The following is an 18,445-nucleotide window of genomic DNA, read 5'->3' as shown; positions in this document are numbered from 1 at the left end:
TTCGTCCCGCCCCCTTCCGCCCTAAAGCCCCACCTTCTGCCGCTCCCTGCGTCGGGTTGCCGTGGTTACTGCGCGGCGTTCTTTTCTCGGGTTTCCCTGGAGAAATAGATTCGATTCCCCTAACCTCTCACCGACACACGCGGTCGATTCGAAGCCTTTGGAGAGGGAGCTTAGTGGTAGAGCGCTTACCTAGCAAGTATAATTCCCTGGGATCGAGCCAGCGGCGGTGATCCGGGAATAATTTAACTCAAACTACGAGTGGCCCGGAGGGAGAGAAGCTCTGGCCTAAACAGATGTCAGTAGTCGTCTACTGGTGCTGTCATTGTCCCTCCTGCTACTGGGTTTGGAGGATGAGCATGCCCCGCAGAATGGGATGTGTGAACCGGCTGATTGTAGGTGGCTGCAGAGGCCAGGAGGCATCAGATTCCCTCCAGAACTGGAGTCACCGGCGGTTTGTGAGCCACTTGATGTGGGTGCTGAGAATTGAACCTGGGTCTCTCCAGCTTCTGCTCTCCCCTCCTCCTGTAATTTTTTGAGAGTGGATCTGATGAAGCTCAGAACTGGTCTTGAACTCCCCAATCTCCAGCCTCCACCTTCCAAGTGCTGAGTGAGAATGACGTGGAATCAGTCTCTTGCAGTATTGTATTGGAAAAACAAAAAACAAAAAACCTTCTCTTGCAGTGCTGGGAACAATCTAGGGTCCCTCAGTTAGGGAACTTCATCCCCAGTCCCTATTAGACCTTTGTTCATTGGACCTGGCCCTAAGGGCCATATCTCTGGTTTAGTGAAGAAATGAATGCCTCACAGAGGCAGACCTGGCACATGGCCCCCAGAGTCCCCACGGCCACACCCACGATCTTTCCATTCCTTGCATTGGAACTCCATTCAGCTACCACTGAGATTCCCAGCAGAAAGAAGGGAGGAAGCCTGCAATCCCAGATCTGGGGAGGCTGAGGCAAGAAGATTGCAACGAGTTCAAGACCAGCCTGGGATACACAGTAAGTACCTGGACAGAGTACATGGCAAGATTCTGTTTGCAGGATGGGGGGTATGGTTGAAATTGGAAATCATTGGGAATTGGGTGTCTGACTTGACAGGCTACAATTGAGCCTTGAAGTCGAGGAATGGAGAAAATGCTGGACCTATATAAATGATCGATTGACTTGTAAGTTTTTCATGGTCACATAAGGTATACTGCCTTGCTGAACAAATACAGCAGCTTTTTGAAGGGCTGGATGACCCTTCATACTATTCCCTAAGTTGATCACACCATGCTTGTCCAGTTATCAACGTATTATAATTCCTGTCTAAAGTGTACTCCTTTAATCTCAGCACTCAGGAGGTGGAGGCGGGTGCATCTCTGTGATTTCAAGGCCAGGCTGGTCTACAGAGCGAGTTCCAGGATAGCCAGGACTACAGAGAAACCCCAGGGGATGGAGTGGTGGTGGTGTATAGAATAAAGTTAAAACTTAGACCCCAGGACACAAAGTTGAGTTGGAAGGGAAGGGGGTGGATTTGAGAAGACGGGGTGTGTGCGTATGTGTCAAATAGGACCTTATACCAAAATCTCAAAAATTAGATTTAAAATCTCTACTGGGCAGTGGTTAAGTGTAGCTCAACTTGTTACAAGCATGTGTGGGGCCTGAGTTAGACCCCCACTACCACCTCCATACCAACAGAAACAAACCCAAAGCAGGCAGTAAAATATACTGTAACTCCAGCATTTAGGAGGGTGAGGAAGGATTGAGACCCAGGCCAGCTGGAAACAGCTCAGTTACAAGTACCACATTCTAAATATTTATCCTTATACCCACAGAAAATCACAAACCATCAAGATTTAGAGCGGGTTATCTTGTAGTGCCCCACCCCAACTGATCAACCCCTGCATTTAAGGCTTCAGGAACACTGAAGAGGGGCATAAATATTGCTAAGAGCCGAGGAACAGGAAGACTGAGACTCTCCTTGAAATGTTAGGGAAGCTCCATCCATTAAGGTATCGGCAACATGGCTGCTTAAACAAGACTTCAACAAGGAAACCAACAGACATGCTAACATAGAAGGGGGACATTCATGGGCCTCAACAAATGGTTGTGGTGGTATTGTGTTCCCCAAAATATTGTGTACTCTAATAAATTTATCTGGGGTCAGAGAACAGACAGCCACTAGATACAAAGGCTAGAAAATGGTGGCACTCACACCTTTAATCCTAGCATTCCAGAGATAGAAATCCCTCTGGATCTCTGAGTTCAAGGCCACATTGGAAATAGCCAAGCCTGGTGACACACACCTTTAATCCCAGAAAGCAAGCCTTTTAATCCCAGGGAGTGGTGGTAGAAAGCAGAAAGGTATATAAGGCATGAGGACCAGAAACTAGAGGCATTTGGCTGGTTAAGCATTTGGCTAGTTAAGCATGTGGCTGGTTAAGCTTCAGGCTTTCGAGCAGCACAGTTCAGCTGAGATTCATTCTGGATGAGGACACAGAAGCTTCCAGTCTGAGGAAACAGGACCAGCTGAGGAATTGGCAAGGTGAGATAGCTGTGGCTTGTTCTGTCTCTCTGATCTACCAGCATTGACCCCAATAACTGGCCTCGGGCTTGATTTTATTAATAAGAACTTTTAAGATTCCTGCTACAAATGGTAGTCTTCCCTATGAAGTTCTCTAATTGATCTCTAGTACCAAAGTGGTTGGTGCTGAAATTATATGTTATTCATACAAGTAACATTATAGACTAAGCAGATTGTATTTATGAACAAACATATCACAATAACAGGCCATGAATTTGATAATGTAAGGGGAGGGTTATATGGCAGAGGTTGAAGAAATGTAAATTATGTAATTATATTCTAATAAAAAATAGTAAAATCTTTTCACAAGTGAAGAGCCCAGCACTAAGCTAAGGAACCTCAGGACTACATAGACTCAACAAGAAGTTTCTAAGTAGGAAGATACATGCCCATCCACTCCAAGCTAGTATAGTACACAGGTAAAACCTTGTACTGGCAACTAAGCATAATCTCACAGTTCATGTGGCAAATATTTGATAATGCCAAGCACTTGTAAACGGTCAAGCCATATCTGGCCCTACAAACTCCTAAAACTCAGTATAAAAATCATCCTATTATCACAGGGGGAAGAACCGTTTAGATCAGAGGACAATGAATGTTCACTTGAGATGTTTTATCCCGGTGATATAAATGGGTGTTCATCTCGAAGACTTCCACATCACTGACGGAATACACACCTAGGAGAAAGCCATTTAGAAAAATTGAGATAGGTCTGGCCTGGAACTCACAAATGTTGGCTTGTCTCTGCCTCCCTTGTACTGGGATTAAAGATGTGCCCACTTCCTAGTTGTTGATCTTAAGACTGAAAACCCATAACTAAGCCTGGTGGTGGTGTCCCATGCCTTTAATCCCAGTGCTAGGGAGGCAGAGCCAGGGGAATCTCTGTGAGTTTGAGGCCAGCTTGATCTACAAAGTTCCAGGACAGGCTCCAAAGCTACACAGAGAAACCTTGTCTCGAAAAACCAAAAAGGAAAAAAAAAGAAAATCTAGAACTACAAGATGTTTATTAGCAACATGAAGCTTCTATACAGCAAAAGATAACATTAAACAGTCAAAAGGGCAAATGAAAAATTGGGAAAGCTTCCCACTAATAAAATTTTATTCCACTTGACATCAGATGTATAAATTAAAACAGGATATTTGCCACACAATACAGGAGAAAGAGAAGATGGCACCTCGGTATAGTGGACAGCAAGTCTCACCTGGCTTTGTCAGAATTTAAAGCATACCCTCCCTCCTGGGAAAGCTACTATGCATAAATAAAGCCAAGCAAGGTACAAAACAGCATTTTAGCAAGCAGTATTGTGTATAGAGGCAACGAGAGAACGCAGTTTGAATGTCATTAAAGGGATGATTACATTACATACAGTATGAAATGCACACTATGAAATGCAATACAGGCGTTGAAAGGAATGTCGAAAGGAATATTGAAAAAAATGAACCTATATAAAAATATCTCTTTAAAAACATATGCATGATTACATTCGTACAGGACATTGAGATTGAGGGGCAAATTCTTTTTAAAAGTTTAATTTTAAACATCCTATTTTCCAAGCCAATTAAGAACAAATAAATAATTACACAAGAAAACTGGGTTTCAGATCTGAAAGTCCATAGCTCAAGAGAGGTGAAGGGCAGCAACCACCTGAAGAAGTAGAAAGTAGAAGGAAGGACAAGACAAGCTGGTAGATCTGTAGTTTAAACCAGAGCAAGGCAGAGGACTTTACTTTGCAGGACGACTTAAGATACAATCAGGACACAAAAAGTGAAGAAGTATATAAACAAAAAGGCTACAATTATATACATTAGTTGGATCCCATTAAACTAAAAGCAGTTTTTAAAATGTTCCTAAATGTTTCAGACAACTTGTTATCCTAGAGTCAGAAGCGACCACATTCAAATGAGGTAAGCTTTGAAAGTAAAAAACGTCAACCTTTATTGAAGAGCAAGTAAACACTGTATACTATGTACACGTGGCACATGGTGCCAATTTGCAGATGTAGTAGTCCACGTGAGTTATGCCTTTGTCACGGCCTTGGACAAATTTTGAACTAGTGTACAATTCAGCTGTGCCAGAGTGCTGATCTTAGCATGCTTGGATGTTGCATACTTATTCTTGATAGTCTGTAAGAGAAAAAAAGCACTGTAATCAAGGAAGAAAACAAACCATCCCACTGTGGTGTATAGTATACATTGGGAAGGATTGGGGGGGGGGAGAAGAGAGTGAAATGATGTAATTATATTTTAACTTAAAAAAGAAAAACCAAACAAAACCAAATCTCTCCATGTAGCCCTGGCTGGCCTCTCCTGCCTCTAGAGTGCTGGGATTAAAGGACTTGAACCAGCCACGAAGTTTCAGTCGACTCACCATGTGCTTTGTAAGGCCACGGTTCACCATGACTACGTTCTTAGCCAGGTGCTGCATAACAGGCAGAAGGGATTCCTCAGTGTAGGATAGGTAGTGCTGCAGAGTTGGTGTCTAAGACAACAAAAACATGTTAAAACACCAGCTTTCTAGGTGCTATTCAAGAGTCGGGCAGAGGACTGTGTATGGCAATCACAACTGAAATCTAAGTCATCTCTGCCCAGGTATGCTTTTCCAAGAGCCTGTGATCTAATCTAACCCCAGCATTACAGCTGCTGGCTTCTCAACCCCAAGGTCAGGACAGCATCTGGTACAAAAGAATGTGAATGGGTTTCTTAGACCATTTGGTGTAGCTTCCATGTGTGCAAAGGTTAATAGACTCCAAAAGGGTGTTATCATAAAGATTAGAAGCCTAAGAAATGGAAGCATGCATTTCACATTCCTATTTAGGAAGCAGGAGAAGAGTCAGTTTTAAGGGCTGAATGGTGCATTCAAAGGCTGTTTACAGTGGAAACGCTTGGTGGTTTGCAGATGGCTTACCCATTCACCGTTGTCGAGAATTTTCAGTGCTAAGCAGAAAGCTCCAGCTGCAATTTGCGAAGGAGCAAAGTGCACCATGTCGTAGTCCAGCATAGTGAGCTCCATGAGGTATTTGGCCAAAGTATGCTGTTCAACGTCAACCTGGAATAGATCCATACACACTGAGCTCTTTTGCAGAATTTTACTTTGGCAATAACTTACATAGAAAGCCCTATCTATGACTATAAACTCTAATACAATGGTCCAAAGACGGCCTTAAGAGTAACTGTGTTGCCAGGCAGTGGTGGTGCATGCCTTTAATCCCAGCACTTGGGAGGCAGAAGCAGGTGGATGGATCTCTGTGAGTTCGAGGCCAGCCTGGACAACAGAGTGAGTTCCAGGAAAGGCACAAAGCGACGCAGAGAAGCCCTGACTCGAAAAACCAAATTAAAAAAAAGAGTAACCATGTAATATGCAGCCTGATTTAAGAGACAGCCCTATTAGGAGATCTCCATGAGTAAACTGGGGAAGGAGAGGGGCAAGAGAGGGAAGGAGATGAGGGATGAGAACATGAGGGAATTAGATGGCCAAGCTGGGGGAGGAACAGAGTTTGAGAACAATGAAAGAGATATCTTGATAGAAGGAGACATTATGGGGTTAGGGAGAAACCTGGTGCAAGAGAAATTCCCAGGAACCCACAAGGACAACCCCAGATTAGACTACTAGCAATAGTGGTGAGGGTGCCTGAACTGGCCTACCCTCGTAATCAGATTGGTAAATACCCTAAACTGTCATCATAGAGCCTTCATCCAGTAACTGATAGAAGCAGATGCAAAGGTCCACAACCAAGCACCAGTCTGGGAAGAGGGATTATAAGGGTGTGTGTGTGTGTGTGTGTGTGTGTGTGTGTGTGTGTGTGTGAAGATCATGAAGGGGAAATCTATATAGACAACTGACCCAAGCTCATGGAACTCACGAACTTTAGACTGACAGCTGTGGAACCTGCATGGGACTGGGCCAGAACCTCTGTATACAGCAAATAGCTGTGTAGCTTTTTCTATTTGAGGGGCCCCTGGTAGTGGAATTAGGATCTATCCCTGGTGCATGAACTTGCTTTCGGGATCCCATTACCTATGGTGGGATGCCTTGCTCACGCTTGATGCAGTGGGGAGGAGCTTGGTCCTGCCTCAACTGAATGTAACCCCATGGGAGTCCTTATCCTTCTGGAGGAGGGGATTGGGGGTGGGTAGGTGGAGGAGGAGGCAGTGGAGAGGGGGATCTGTGGTTGGCATATAAAATACATATTTTTAAATAAAAAATATAGCAAAACAAAAATTTCAAGTAATGTGTACCTCTCCAATTTTTGACGCTCTACGGAGGAAGTGCAGAGGCAGAGGGCGACCCAAACTGAAGTTTAGAACTCTAAGAATCTTCATTTCCATCTGTCTGATTTGGTGCTTAGTGTAAGTATTGTTAGTCACAAAAGCGAAGTCACCTATTTCTGGAGGGTACATTTCTTCATATTTGCTGGCAATAAACATGGCAGTCACACCAACCAGCTGCAGCATCTTCTTGGGCACACAATTATCCTGCGATTGGAATTTCAGTCAACAACATGTACTTCAGCATCTCCCTGGAGAGATGTTAGTTTCAGGCTCAGTGGTTAAGGTACCTGCCGACCATGTGTGGGACCCTGGATTCAGCTGTCAGTGTCCCTTCCCCTCCTCCAAGGTTCTCACAGAACTCACCAATAGAGAACTCTCAATTACTGGATTACACATACCTGCATGAACCGGTCAATAATGGAGACAGTCATGTACATGGTCTCCTGCAGCAGCCTAAATTTCATCTGAACCTGTATCAGCCAGTCAATTAGGATGGCTCTCATGTTTCCAGTGATTTCACGGCCCATTAGGTATTTTGGTCTGACTGACTGTTCTTCCTGCAAAAGAAAATGTCAGTTATCCATTTGTGACTATAAAGACCAGTTTAACTAACAGTTAACAGCTCTGGGGCAAAACTTCACTAAGAGAGCAAGGATCAGAATAGCATGACAGGCCTTTCGTACTGTTAGGATATTGTGACATGCCATTAACCAGTGGTACTACAGGCCCACAGCCTGCACCTATCACCATCTCGGATCAATATAGACCTTATTAATCTCCACTCGAGATTAATAATATAGAACCTGAGCTTTGTGATATAGAAAAAATAGTTTTAGATCATCTAGAATCTTGCTCCAAGTTATAAACTCAAAACACCAACATGGCTTGAAGAAAAGAATAAGGACGACTATGTTCAACTACCATACTCAGTTCTGCAGTTAGAAAAAAACCCAAAACCTAAAGTATTAACAAGATTTAAACAGCAGACAGCCTGCCTGGACAGATATCTTACTGAAGACTCCTTTAGAAAACACAGTTGTCAAAAGGAAGGGGAGCCAGCAAGATGGCTGACTTTCTCTTCAACCCCCAGAACCCATGTAAAGGTGGAAGGAGAACCAATCTTGAAAGTTGTCCTCTGACCCCACCCCCCCATGCACACCCACACCACCCAGTCACAGAGGACAAAGTTAACCCGAGAAGACAGCGCTGAGGACATAGTTCAGTGGGAAAGTACCCGCTTAGCATGCACAAGGTTTTTGTTCCCGGGACGCTGGGTGGCAATCCAATAAAACTACATTAAAGAACTGTCTTGTTTAAAGAATTGAAAGGGAAATAAAGTTTCCCAAGTGGGCCAAGTTGACAAAACCAACAACTTCCATTTTTCTGAGTGTGCTCCTTTTGGGCACAAACACTGACAAAAATGCCTAGTGCTGGGACAGCTGTAGTGCTTTATTTAGCATTCTCATCTACCTCCTCCTTCACCCCCGAGTCTGGGACTTTTCCCATCTGTGATGTGTGTGTGTCTACTCTACAAGAGTCATGGTAGCATCTCCCCAACACAAATTTTGTATTCAATGTGGCAAGTCCACTTCATGGAGTTAGTAACTATTTCTAGTGTTTCAAAACAGAACTTCAAGTGTTATCTATTGTCAAGAAATGTCATGTGTGCTGTTGATAACAATATCTGAGTTTAATTGCTAAGTTGGTGGTGCACAACTTTTTGAACCTAGCCTGGTCTACAGAGTCAGTTCCAGGACAGCCAGGGGCACACAGGAAAACTGGGTCTCAAAAACAAAAAAACGGTTTTTAATAAACCTGGCTGCATTTAGTACAAGCAGACTGTAGCAATAATACTGACCTCCAGTTGTCTGAGGTAGGCGTATATGTCTTTCACATATTCGCTGCAGAGGTTTGGATCAGCTCCATCATCTGCATCCACATCACTCACGGCAAGAATTACATCAGAGAAAGCCTGACACAGATATTCTTCTGCAGGGGCACATCCAGATGTTTCCATTGGGCTTGGAGAGGTGTTATCAACCTTAAAAAAAGAGAGACCCCATGAAACAAAGAGAAGCCCATGCTACAGTCTGGGAAGGAAAGTCAGTATTGGTATCCTCACAGTCCAAGAAACCATTCTGAATAAATGTAATTCATTTTATTAATGAAAAAGCAGTTCAGATCTTTCTTCAAATTTCATTTTGGAAAATGATTAATATTAAAAGTAAATACTGGGGGGCTGGAGAGATGGTTCAGTGGTTAAGAACACCGAATATTCTTCCAGAAGTCCTGAGTTCAATTCCCAGCAACCACATGGTGGCTCACAACCACTTGTAATGAGATCTGGTGCCCTTTTCTGGCCTGCAGGCAGAATACTGTATACATAATAAATAAATATATCTTAAAAAAAAAAAAAAGTAAATACTGGGCTGGAGAGATAGCTTAGCTGTAAAGAGCACTTGCTTTTGCCAAGGGCTGGAGTCCAGTTTCTATGCAGGAACCAGGTGACTCACAATTCCAACTCCAGGATAAGACTCCCTCTTCTGGTCTCCTTGGGTGCTGCACTCAAGTGCAAATCCCAGCCCAGCCCATGAAAAATACATCTTGCCTGGGCAAGTAATCTCATTACTCAGGAGGCAGAGAGAGGCAGATCTCTGAGTTCCAGGCCAGCCTGGTTTACAGAGCTAGTTCCAGGACAGCTAGGGCTGTTACACAGAGAAACATTGTCTCAAAAACAACAAAACAAAAAAGAAAAATAAATCTTTTTTTTTTTTTTTTCCCCTGGAGCTGAGGATGGAACCCAGCCAGGGCCTTAAGTGCTCTACCACTGAGCTAAATCTCAAACTTAAAAAAACATAAATCTTAAAAAAAAAAAAAAAAAGGATACTTGGGAGTCCCAGCACTTGGGAGGCAGCGTTCTGTGCATTGAAGCCAGCCAGGGATGCATAGTGAGATCTGGACTCATAAAAAAAAGTTAAATTTCAATTTAGACTAAGCCAATTTAAAATAGACCTGGGCAAGACCGGTAAAGGTGCCTGTTTGCCAAGCCTAACAACTTGAGTTCAACTCCCAGGACCCACGTTATGGAAGAGCTGATTCAAAAGGTGTCTTCTGACTTCAAGTATGCACTCACACACAAAATACCATGTTAAAAAAAAAATTGGGGGGGGGGGGTCCTTGGGGGCTGGAGATGCTCAGCTATTGAAGAGCTCTTGCTGCTCCATCATGAGGACCAGAGTTCAGATACTAGTACCCACACTGGGTGACGGTGACACCCACACCCACACCCACGTGAAGAAAGTCAAAGGAAAAATGGATAGGTAATAAAACTCTTCATCAGCATCAGGTGGAGTTAATTCAAACAATGACAAGTCTTTAATCTTTCTTCAGGTGAATACAAGCTCTTATCACAAACATCAGAGGAAGTGACATATAAACTGATAGAGCTGTGCTATTTATTAGCTCAGGCCGGCCCTTTGAAGACTCCCGCTAGGACTCCAAACATGCACCATCTCACCTAGTAGTAAAATTTGGTGAGCAGGTGTGCGCACTCAAGGACTTAATGAACTGGGGGCCTCCTATGTACAGAACAGGCTCTAACAGACAGAGCTGGACAATCCCAGCCAAAACTTTATTTTTAGGCTTAAAGCGGTAACCCACCATTTCTTTTTTTCCTTTTGAAACAGGGTCTCACTATATATATTGCTCTGGCTGGCCTGGACCATGCCATGTAGACCAGTCTGGCCTTGAACTCAAGAGTTCCATCTGTCTCTGCTCCAGAGTGCAGGAACTAGAGGCTGCACCACCACACACGCTGTTTAACTCATCTTATTTTCTGTCTGGAAAGACTCCTTTTACTCTTTTAACAGGCTTATTAATTTAGTGGCCATATTAGGGAGTAGAAGATTCATTCATGAACACATCTATGTTTCATTCAGTTAATTCCAGAGTTAGAATTACAGAACTACCACAAAAATCTGCTTCAGGAAGCTTCACATAAGAAAGCAATGAAAAAACCTGGCCTGGTCGCACCATCCCATCCCAGCATGGAGAGGTGGGGGGGGGGGGCAGAGCAATCTCAAGTTCAGTGTCATCGTAGGCAACAGTGACACAAAAGGGGAAAAGGATGGTGCCCACCTTTCTCAGGAGGCAGTCAAACCCGAGTTCCAGGCCAGCCAGGAACTGTGAGACCCTGTCTGTGCGTGCGCACGGACACACACACAGACACACTTATCCTCTACCATCTGAATTACAGCTACCCCAGAGTGTGTTCATGCACATAAAAGGGTTTTGCTAAGCACTCAATAAATACCAGATAGATACTCAAACACTACTGTGTCCATCAGAGTGAAATGAGGTCAGAGAAGAAATAAGACTTTTTTAAATGCTAGGTTTACCAAAATAGGTTCAGGAGAAAGCTTTCCTTCCATAACAGGTTCAGGCTCGGGCTCAGGCTCGGCAAGTTCCACTTCTGGCTCACTCACAGGCACCTTCTCCAGAAGTTTTGGTGGGATTTTAGCTGACACCTTCCCAGCAACTGAAGTTTTTAGTTCCTGTGGACGGAATGGAGGAAATACGATGTTTTTTCCAAGGCTGACAGCTGGAAGACGGGCTCTTGCAGGGTCGATGGGCCAGGAAGATAGTTTACCTTTTTCAGAGGCACTCTCGCCTGTACCTGTTCGCTGACTTTGTTACCAATATCTCCGAGCGCGGTTCTAGGTCTCAGCCCGGGCTTGGAGGCCGCAGCAATTGCCACAGGCACACGCTTGGCGCCTGCCATGCTGACCTTGGCCTTATTCTCTGTGTTAATTTTCGTGTTCTGAAAAAAGTTAAGACCACTTGAGAGAGGATCCACGGCGGCTCCAGGAAGTCAAGGGTTAAGGCGGGACCCAACTGAGGCTCCCAGTAGGAAAGCCAGGGCTCTAGGGTCTAGCCTCCGGCCATGACACGCCAAGTTCCCACCCAGATTTTCCACATTCACCTATTATCCAACTTCCTAAGCGATCCCGAAGACCGTGAATTTACATCGGAAAGGAAACCACGAAAGCCTCGGTTGTAGACAGCTCTCTGGGAAGGCGAAGTGCTCGCCCCGGGGGCCTTCATCACTAAAGTACACCCTCCATCCCTCCCCAGTCCTTCGGCCCAGATCACTTCGGAGGTCTTTCTCACCATCCAGCCGGTCCTCAGCTCCCCGACCTCGCCCGGGGCCCCCCGGGACCCCCCTCCCCCGCCCGGCCGCCGCGGTCGGCTCCCGCAGCGACGACGGCAGCACCCGCCCGGCTCACCCTAGTGACCCTGAGCGCCATGGCTCCTCCTGGAGAAGAGGCTCGCTCGGCGATCGGAAGCAAAGACCCCGGCCTCTGGCTGGCCACGGGCAGGCACCAACAGCCGTTCCTCCGCAGCACGCCGGGAGGAGCCTGCCGGGCCTGGGTTTAAACCCCGGGCCGCCCCCTCCTCATTGGTCCGTTCGTGGCACTCGCTCCCTTCCCATTGGCGCTGCGAGTTCCCGCAGAATGCGTTTCCTGGGCGATCCCGCGACCACGTTCGGCCGGGGGCGGGGCCAGGGCGAGGCCGCGCCACGCAGCACCGCCCCTCCCTCGCGAGCTCCGGCTCCGCGCCTGCGCACTCGCTGCTGTGAGGCCACCTGCCTTAGGTAGGCATGGCGTGCATTGCCCTCTTGTGTGCAGTGTGGGGCTAGCCTGGGAGACTCCTTTGGGCCTCAGGGAAATGACTGTGGGGCCCCCACGGTTCAGGAGCACGTGGAACATTTTGGCTCCTCATCCTCTTTTACAAAAGTGCCGATACTTAGAATTCCTGAAAGGCTTTGATACAGAGACCGTCTTAATTATTTGTTGGAATATTTGATTGTGCCAACAGCTATCTGGGATGGATATTTGAGATTTACACCATGAAGTTATAGGACATAGATACATAGTAAATAGTTATTATAATTAAACAGGTTAACATATCGATCGTCCTAAAAGTTACTGCCCCAGTGATGAAAGAAAATGTACCTTCTGCTTAGTTTTGCTGTAAGGTTAAGATTCTCCAGCTTTCCTACCGTGAGCTGTCTGTCACCTGACCTCCGGTGGGCCTTGGTGATGCAGCTGTTTTTGAGTCATTTCTGCTCCTGTAACTCCAATAAAACTCATTGGTTCATCAAGTTAGACTTTGGTGGTATTCGTACTTCGGTCGGTCATGACCTCCCTATCTGGGTGAGCAGATGTGTGTTTTGTCTGCCCGTGAAAAGCTTTGTCACATGACAGGTGTGATGTAAAACGACTCTCAAGAATTCATTGCAGCTATGGTTACCTGCACAAAACCCAGCCTGTCAGCATTTCATCATGGATGAGGGAGAGGCTTATGAAGCCCCGTTCCTCCCTCGGACCACTGGGAGTCTGAGACAGGACGAACATAGGTCAGCCTGAGCAATATCGTGAGATGAGTGGGGAGGTGTCTTCAGCTACATAGTAAAGTCAAAAACTATAAGGCCCTTCCTCAAAGAAAAAATAGAGAAGAAAAGATCCAGGGATCTTTGATGTAGACAATGGACCCACACAGTAAGTTCACCTGAAACAAAAATCCCACTTGAGTGTACTGTTTTGGTTTTTATTTTTGACAGTTTCGTACATGTACATGATAAATCTTAGTAATTTTTAACCCCCATTATTCTCCCTCATCCCTATCCCTCCTCCATTAAAACTCTTCTTCCTGATGGATGGAACTAGAAAATATCCTGAGTGAGGTAACCCAGACTCAGAAGGACAAACATGGTATGTACTCACTCATAAGTGGATACTAGGTATAAAGCAAAGGACAATCAGACTGCAACCCACAGATCCAGGGAGGCTACCTAGCAGGGGGGACCCTAGGATGACTGTGGCGTATAATAATAAGCTTTGGTTTGGCCCAATAACTGGGCAAGCTTTAGTGAAACATTTCACTATTAGGATAAGAATTTGTACCGTATCAAGCTGATGAAAGAAAATGCTGGATTATGGATTAGCCTATAGAAAAATGTCTGCCATAAATCAAACAGTGAAAGGAAATATGAATAGGAATCTTGCTTACACAACTTAAGTAAAACATAGTTCTCTGAACAGATGAAGATAGGTTTCTTCTGTATCCCAGAATCTAATCAATATTTATATGTATAATTCAGCTATCGTTTGGCTAAAGGACTTATTGGGAAATGTTATCATTTATATTATTTTGTACAAAGAAAATATTTACTGTTTAAAATAACCCTGAACTTTTGAATTATAACCTATTTTTATGTTAACAAAACAAAACAAAACAAACAAACAAAAAAAAAACCCCTTCTTCCTACCAAGCAGTTCTGTTCAACTTTTTGTTTGTATTTTGCTTTTTGAGACAGGGTTTTTCTGTGTAGCCCTGGCTGTCCTGGAACTCACTCTGGAGACCAGGCTGGCCTTGAACTCACAGAGATCCGCCTGCCTCTGCCTCCCGAGTGCTGGGATTAAAGGCGTGCGCCACCACAGGCCAAACAGCTGGGTGTTGTGGCGTGCTTTTTTCTCCCCCTCTTTCGTGTCTGTTTTGTGTGTGCCTCAGTGAGCTGAATTAGGGTTGCTTGCATAGCATGGGCAGGGTGTTATTTACTGAAGTATGGGCACCTTTTTGGTGGCTACACCACAACGAACAAATAAACATTAAACCAACCCCCTCTCTCCCAGCAACCATTAACTGCCAATGGTCCCCATAGGTATCAAACGCAGGTCGTTATGCTTAGTGGTAGGTGCCTTTTCCCACTGAACCACCTGCTGGCTGTCCCTTTCTTTTGAAAAGCTGGGACTGGCCAGGCGGTGGTGGCGCACGCCTTTAATCCCAGCACTCGGGATCTCTGTGAGTTCGAGGCCAGCCTGGTCTCCAAAGCGAGTTCCAGGAAAGGCTCAAAGCTACACAGAGAAACCCTGTCTCGAAAAACCAAAAAAAAAAAAAAAAAAAAAAAAAAAAAAAAAAGAAAAGAAAAGCTTGGACTGGCCTGACTACACCTCAAACTTAGTGCAAGTGCAATCCTCCTGCCTCTGCCTCCTGAGTGCTAGGATTAGTATATATGGCTCCATGCACGTCATTTTCCATTTCCATGTCCATGCAACAAACAAGAGTTCCTGTTGCTTCGAATCCTTGTCATTTGATGGTAAAGTTTTCAACGTCAGCCATTGTGCCGAGTGTGTAGTATTTTGACTTAGTTGTTTTCATTTGTTTTTTTGGTGCTGGGGATGGACCCATGTCAGATTAAATAACTCAAGAAACCATATTGAGTTTGCCCTTTGGCAATTTCATATATGAAGAAAGCACATTCTTACCCTCTCTACTGTCCCTATCTTAGTTACTTTCTCCCTCAAAGCCCTCACATCCTTGACTTTTTTGGTTGTTACAGATTTTTTTGTTGTTTAAACTGGGTGTGGTGGCGCACGCCTTTAATCCTAGCACTAGGGAGGCAGAGGCAGGTGGATCCCTGTGAGTTCAAGGCTAGCCTGGTCTACAGAGTGAGTTTGAGGACAGCTAGGACTGTTACACAGAGAAATTCTGTGTTGGAAAAAAAAAAAGAAAGGGGAGCAGCACCCCCCCCAGCAGTGTATTTTGATCCTATGAACCCCTCATTACCCTGTTGAATTCCTTACTTTCTTGGCCTTTTCAGTAACAGCAAAGATCACTTCACTGTGTAAGAGAAAATAAAAACAAGGTTTCCTTAGCATTTCCAAGGCTTAAGGATGAGAACAGAACATGCTCCCGTTTTCATATCACAGTACCTGTGTGGAGGTTAGAGGATAGTTTGGTTTTTTCCTATGTGGTTGCTGGGAATTGAACGCAGGACCTCTGGAAGAGCAGCCAGTGCTCTTAACCACTGAGCCATTTCTCAGCCCTGTTAGAAGACAGTTTGCTGGAGTTGGCTCTCTCCTTCCCCCATGTCAGTTCCAGGGGTTGAACTAAGGCTGTCAGACTTAGCAGCAAGCACCTTTACCTGCTAAGCTGTCTCTAAGGCCCAGGAGTGAGTGAGTGAGTTAGTTAGTTCGACAGGTTATTATGTAGTCCAGGCTGGTCTGGAACTTGCAATGTACCCTTGATCCTTCTGCTTCATCCTCCCTAGTGCTGAATGACAGGCTGCTCCAAAACCAGGTTATATTGTGTCAAAAAGTTCAAGCCAGAGCTAAGAATGTTGCATGTGCTTCTGTGTGCACAACACAGATTCGGGGCTCAATCCCCACCACAAACAAACAGAAAAGGACAAAAACAAAAGCTGTCTCTATCAAATATGGTGGTAATCTCAGCACTTGGAAGGCTGAGGCAAGAAGCTTACACATGTTCAAGTCTAGTCTGGGCTGCAGAGTAAGATCCTGCCTCAAAACAACAGGGCTGGAGAGATAGCCCAGTGGGTAAGAACACTTGATGTTCTTCCAGAGGTCCTGAGTTCAGTTGGTAACAGGTCCCCAGACCTTAGCACCACTGACTCCATGATGGGAGTACCATTCAGACTGTAAAGCTCCGCAAGTAGACAAAACAAAACCGAGACCTACCATTCAGACTGTAAAGCTCCGCAAGTAGACAAAACAAAACCGAGACCTAATCCATCAAAGTCCATGTAGCTCTGGGAAGTTCTCTAAATGTCCTAACCTGGCTTTGTAGCTTCTGTAGTTCTACTTCCAGCTAACTGTTCTTATTAACTGAAGTATGTCAACACGACATATGCTGTCGGCAGAGCCTGTACTCAGCAGCCACTGTGACCAGGTCAGCCTCGGTGAGTGGAAGTTCATGTTGTGGAGACCACGAATAACCCCCATCTCTACCACCATCGCCACTTTGTTCATGGGCCCATTGGGTGGTGACAGGGATGGTTGGAGGGAAAGGGCTGACTGTCCTCAGAAGTCTTCCTTTCTATTTGACTATTGAACTCCTCTTCAACTGAAGTTAGACTTTGATGAGCATTTATCCAGGACACAAGTATCTTCACATCCTTTGCCCATTTGGAGAGATCTGTCCACATACTTATTCTCCAGATGTCTTTCTCATCAATTTTCCAATAATGTTTGTCTTAGTTTGGGTTTCTCTTGCTGTGAAGAGACACCATGACCACAGCAACGCTCTTTTTTTTTTTTTTTTAGACAAATTTGAAGCAAGCTTTATTAAATACTGACCAGGACCATGGACACTGGTCAGGTCCATGCCTGGGATTCCCAGAGAATGGCCCCGAATCATATTAGACAGAGCCTTATAAAGGCAAAATGCACAAGGCTATGTACGTCACACCTTCATCCAATCAGCACCAAGTACACATCCTATCTATACATGATCAAGCACATCCTGTGCTGTTGGGGCCACCAACCATGTTTACTGAAGTGAAAACACATGGCTTGTTATCTTACATAACACAGCAACTCTTTTTTTTTTAAATTTTATTCTATTTTACAATACCATTCAGTTCTACATATCAGCCACAGGTTCCCCTATTCTCCCCTTCCCACCCCCTCCCCTTACCCCCAGCCTACCCCCCATTCCCACCTCCTCCAGGGCAAATCCTCCTCCGAGGACTGCGCTCAACCTGGTAGACTCAGTCCAGGCAGGACCAGTCCCTTCCTCCCAGACTGAGCCAAGTGTCCCTGCATAAGCTCCAGGTTTCAAACAGCCAACTCATGCAATGAGCACAGTACTTGGTCCCACTGCCTAGTTGCCTCCCAAACTGATCAAGCCAATCAACTGTCTCACCTATTCAGAGGGCTTGATCCAGTTGGGGGCCCCTCAGCCTTTGGTTCATAGTTCATGTGTTTCCATTCATTTGGCTATTTTTTTTCAATAATTGAGTAAAACTGAAATTTATTATAAGCCACAGTCATCCTAGGGACCTCCATGCTATATATATAGCCTTCATGGTTCTATGGGTTGTGGTCTGATTGTTCTTTATTTTACATCTAGAATCCATTTATGAGTGAGTACATACCATGATTGTCTTTCTGGGTTTGGGTTACCTCACTCAGGATGGCTTTTTCTAGTTCCATCCATTTGCCTGCAAATTTCATGCTTTCATTGTTTTTCTCTGCTGAGTAGTACTCCATTGTGTATATGTACCACATTTTTTCCATCCATTCTTCCATTGATGGGCATCTAGGTTGTTTCCAGGTTCTGGCTATTACAAATAGTGCTGCTATGAACATAGCTGAGCATGTATCTTTATGGTATGAATCAGCATTCCTTGGGTATATGCCCAAGAGTGGGATGGCTGGGTCTTGAGGTAGTTCGATTCCTAATTTTCTGAGAAACCGCCATACTGATTTCCACAGTGGTTGTACAAGTTTACATTCCCACCAACAGTGGAGGAGTGTTCCCTTTGCTCCACATCCTCTCCAACATTGACTGTCATTGGTGTTTTTGATCGTAGCCATTCTGACAGGTGTAAGGTGGTATCTCAGAGTCGTTTTGATTTGCATTTCTCTGATGATTAAGGATGTTGAGCATTTCTTTTTTTTTTTTTTTTTTTTTTTTTTTTTTGGTTTTTCGAGACAGGGTTTCTCTGTGTAGCTTTGCGCCTTTCCTGGAACTCACTTGGTAGTCCAGGCTGGCCTCGAACTCACAGAGATCCGCCTGGCTCTGCCTC

The 18,445-nt window shown here is 44.9% G+C and overlaps 1 protein-coding gene across 1 annotated transcript; it reads right to left on the bottom strand.

Moving 5' to 3' along the window:
* Nucleotides 1-3,629: 3,629 nt before the first annotated feature.
* Ccnb1 (cyclin B1) lies at nucleotides 3,630-12,325 on the bottom strand. Its single transcript, XM_028884834.2, has 9 exons — nucleotides 12,120-12,325; nucleotides 11,483-11,653; nucleotides 11,232-11,387; nucleotides 8,693-8,875; nucleotides 7,233-7,391; nucleotides 6,802-7,038; nucleotides 5,471-5,611; nucleotides 4,934-5,044; nucleotides 3,630-4,689 (listed from the first exon to the last, which is right to left on the bottom strand). The coding sequence occupies exons 1-9, from the start codon at nucleotides 12,138-12,140 to the stop codon at nucleotides 4,582-4,584; spliced, it is 1,287 nt and encodes a 428-aa protein (XP_028740667.1). The 5' UTR covers nucleotides 12,141-12,325; the 3' UTR covers nucleotides 3,630-4,581.
* Between the last annotated feature and the right edge of the window lie 6,120 nt (nucleotides 12,326-18,445).

Source organism: Peromyscus leucopus, chromosome 11 (genome assembly GCF_004664715.2).
Source record: "Peromyscus leucopus breed LL Stock chromosome 11, UCI_PerLeu_2.1, whole genome shotgun sequence".
Classification (NCBI taxonomy): Eukaryota; Metazoa; Chordata; class Mammalia; order Rodentia; family Cricetidae; genus Peromyscus; species Peromyscus leucopus.
This window is presented reverse-complemented; position numbering and strand designations above follow the sequence as displayed.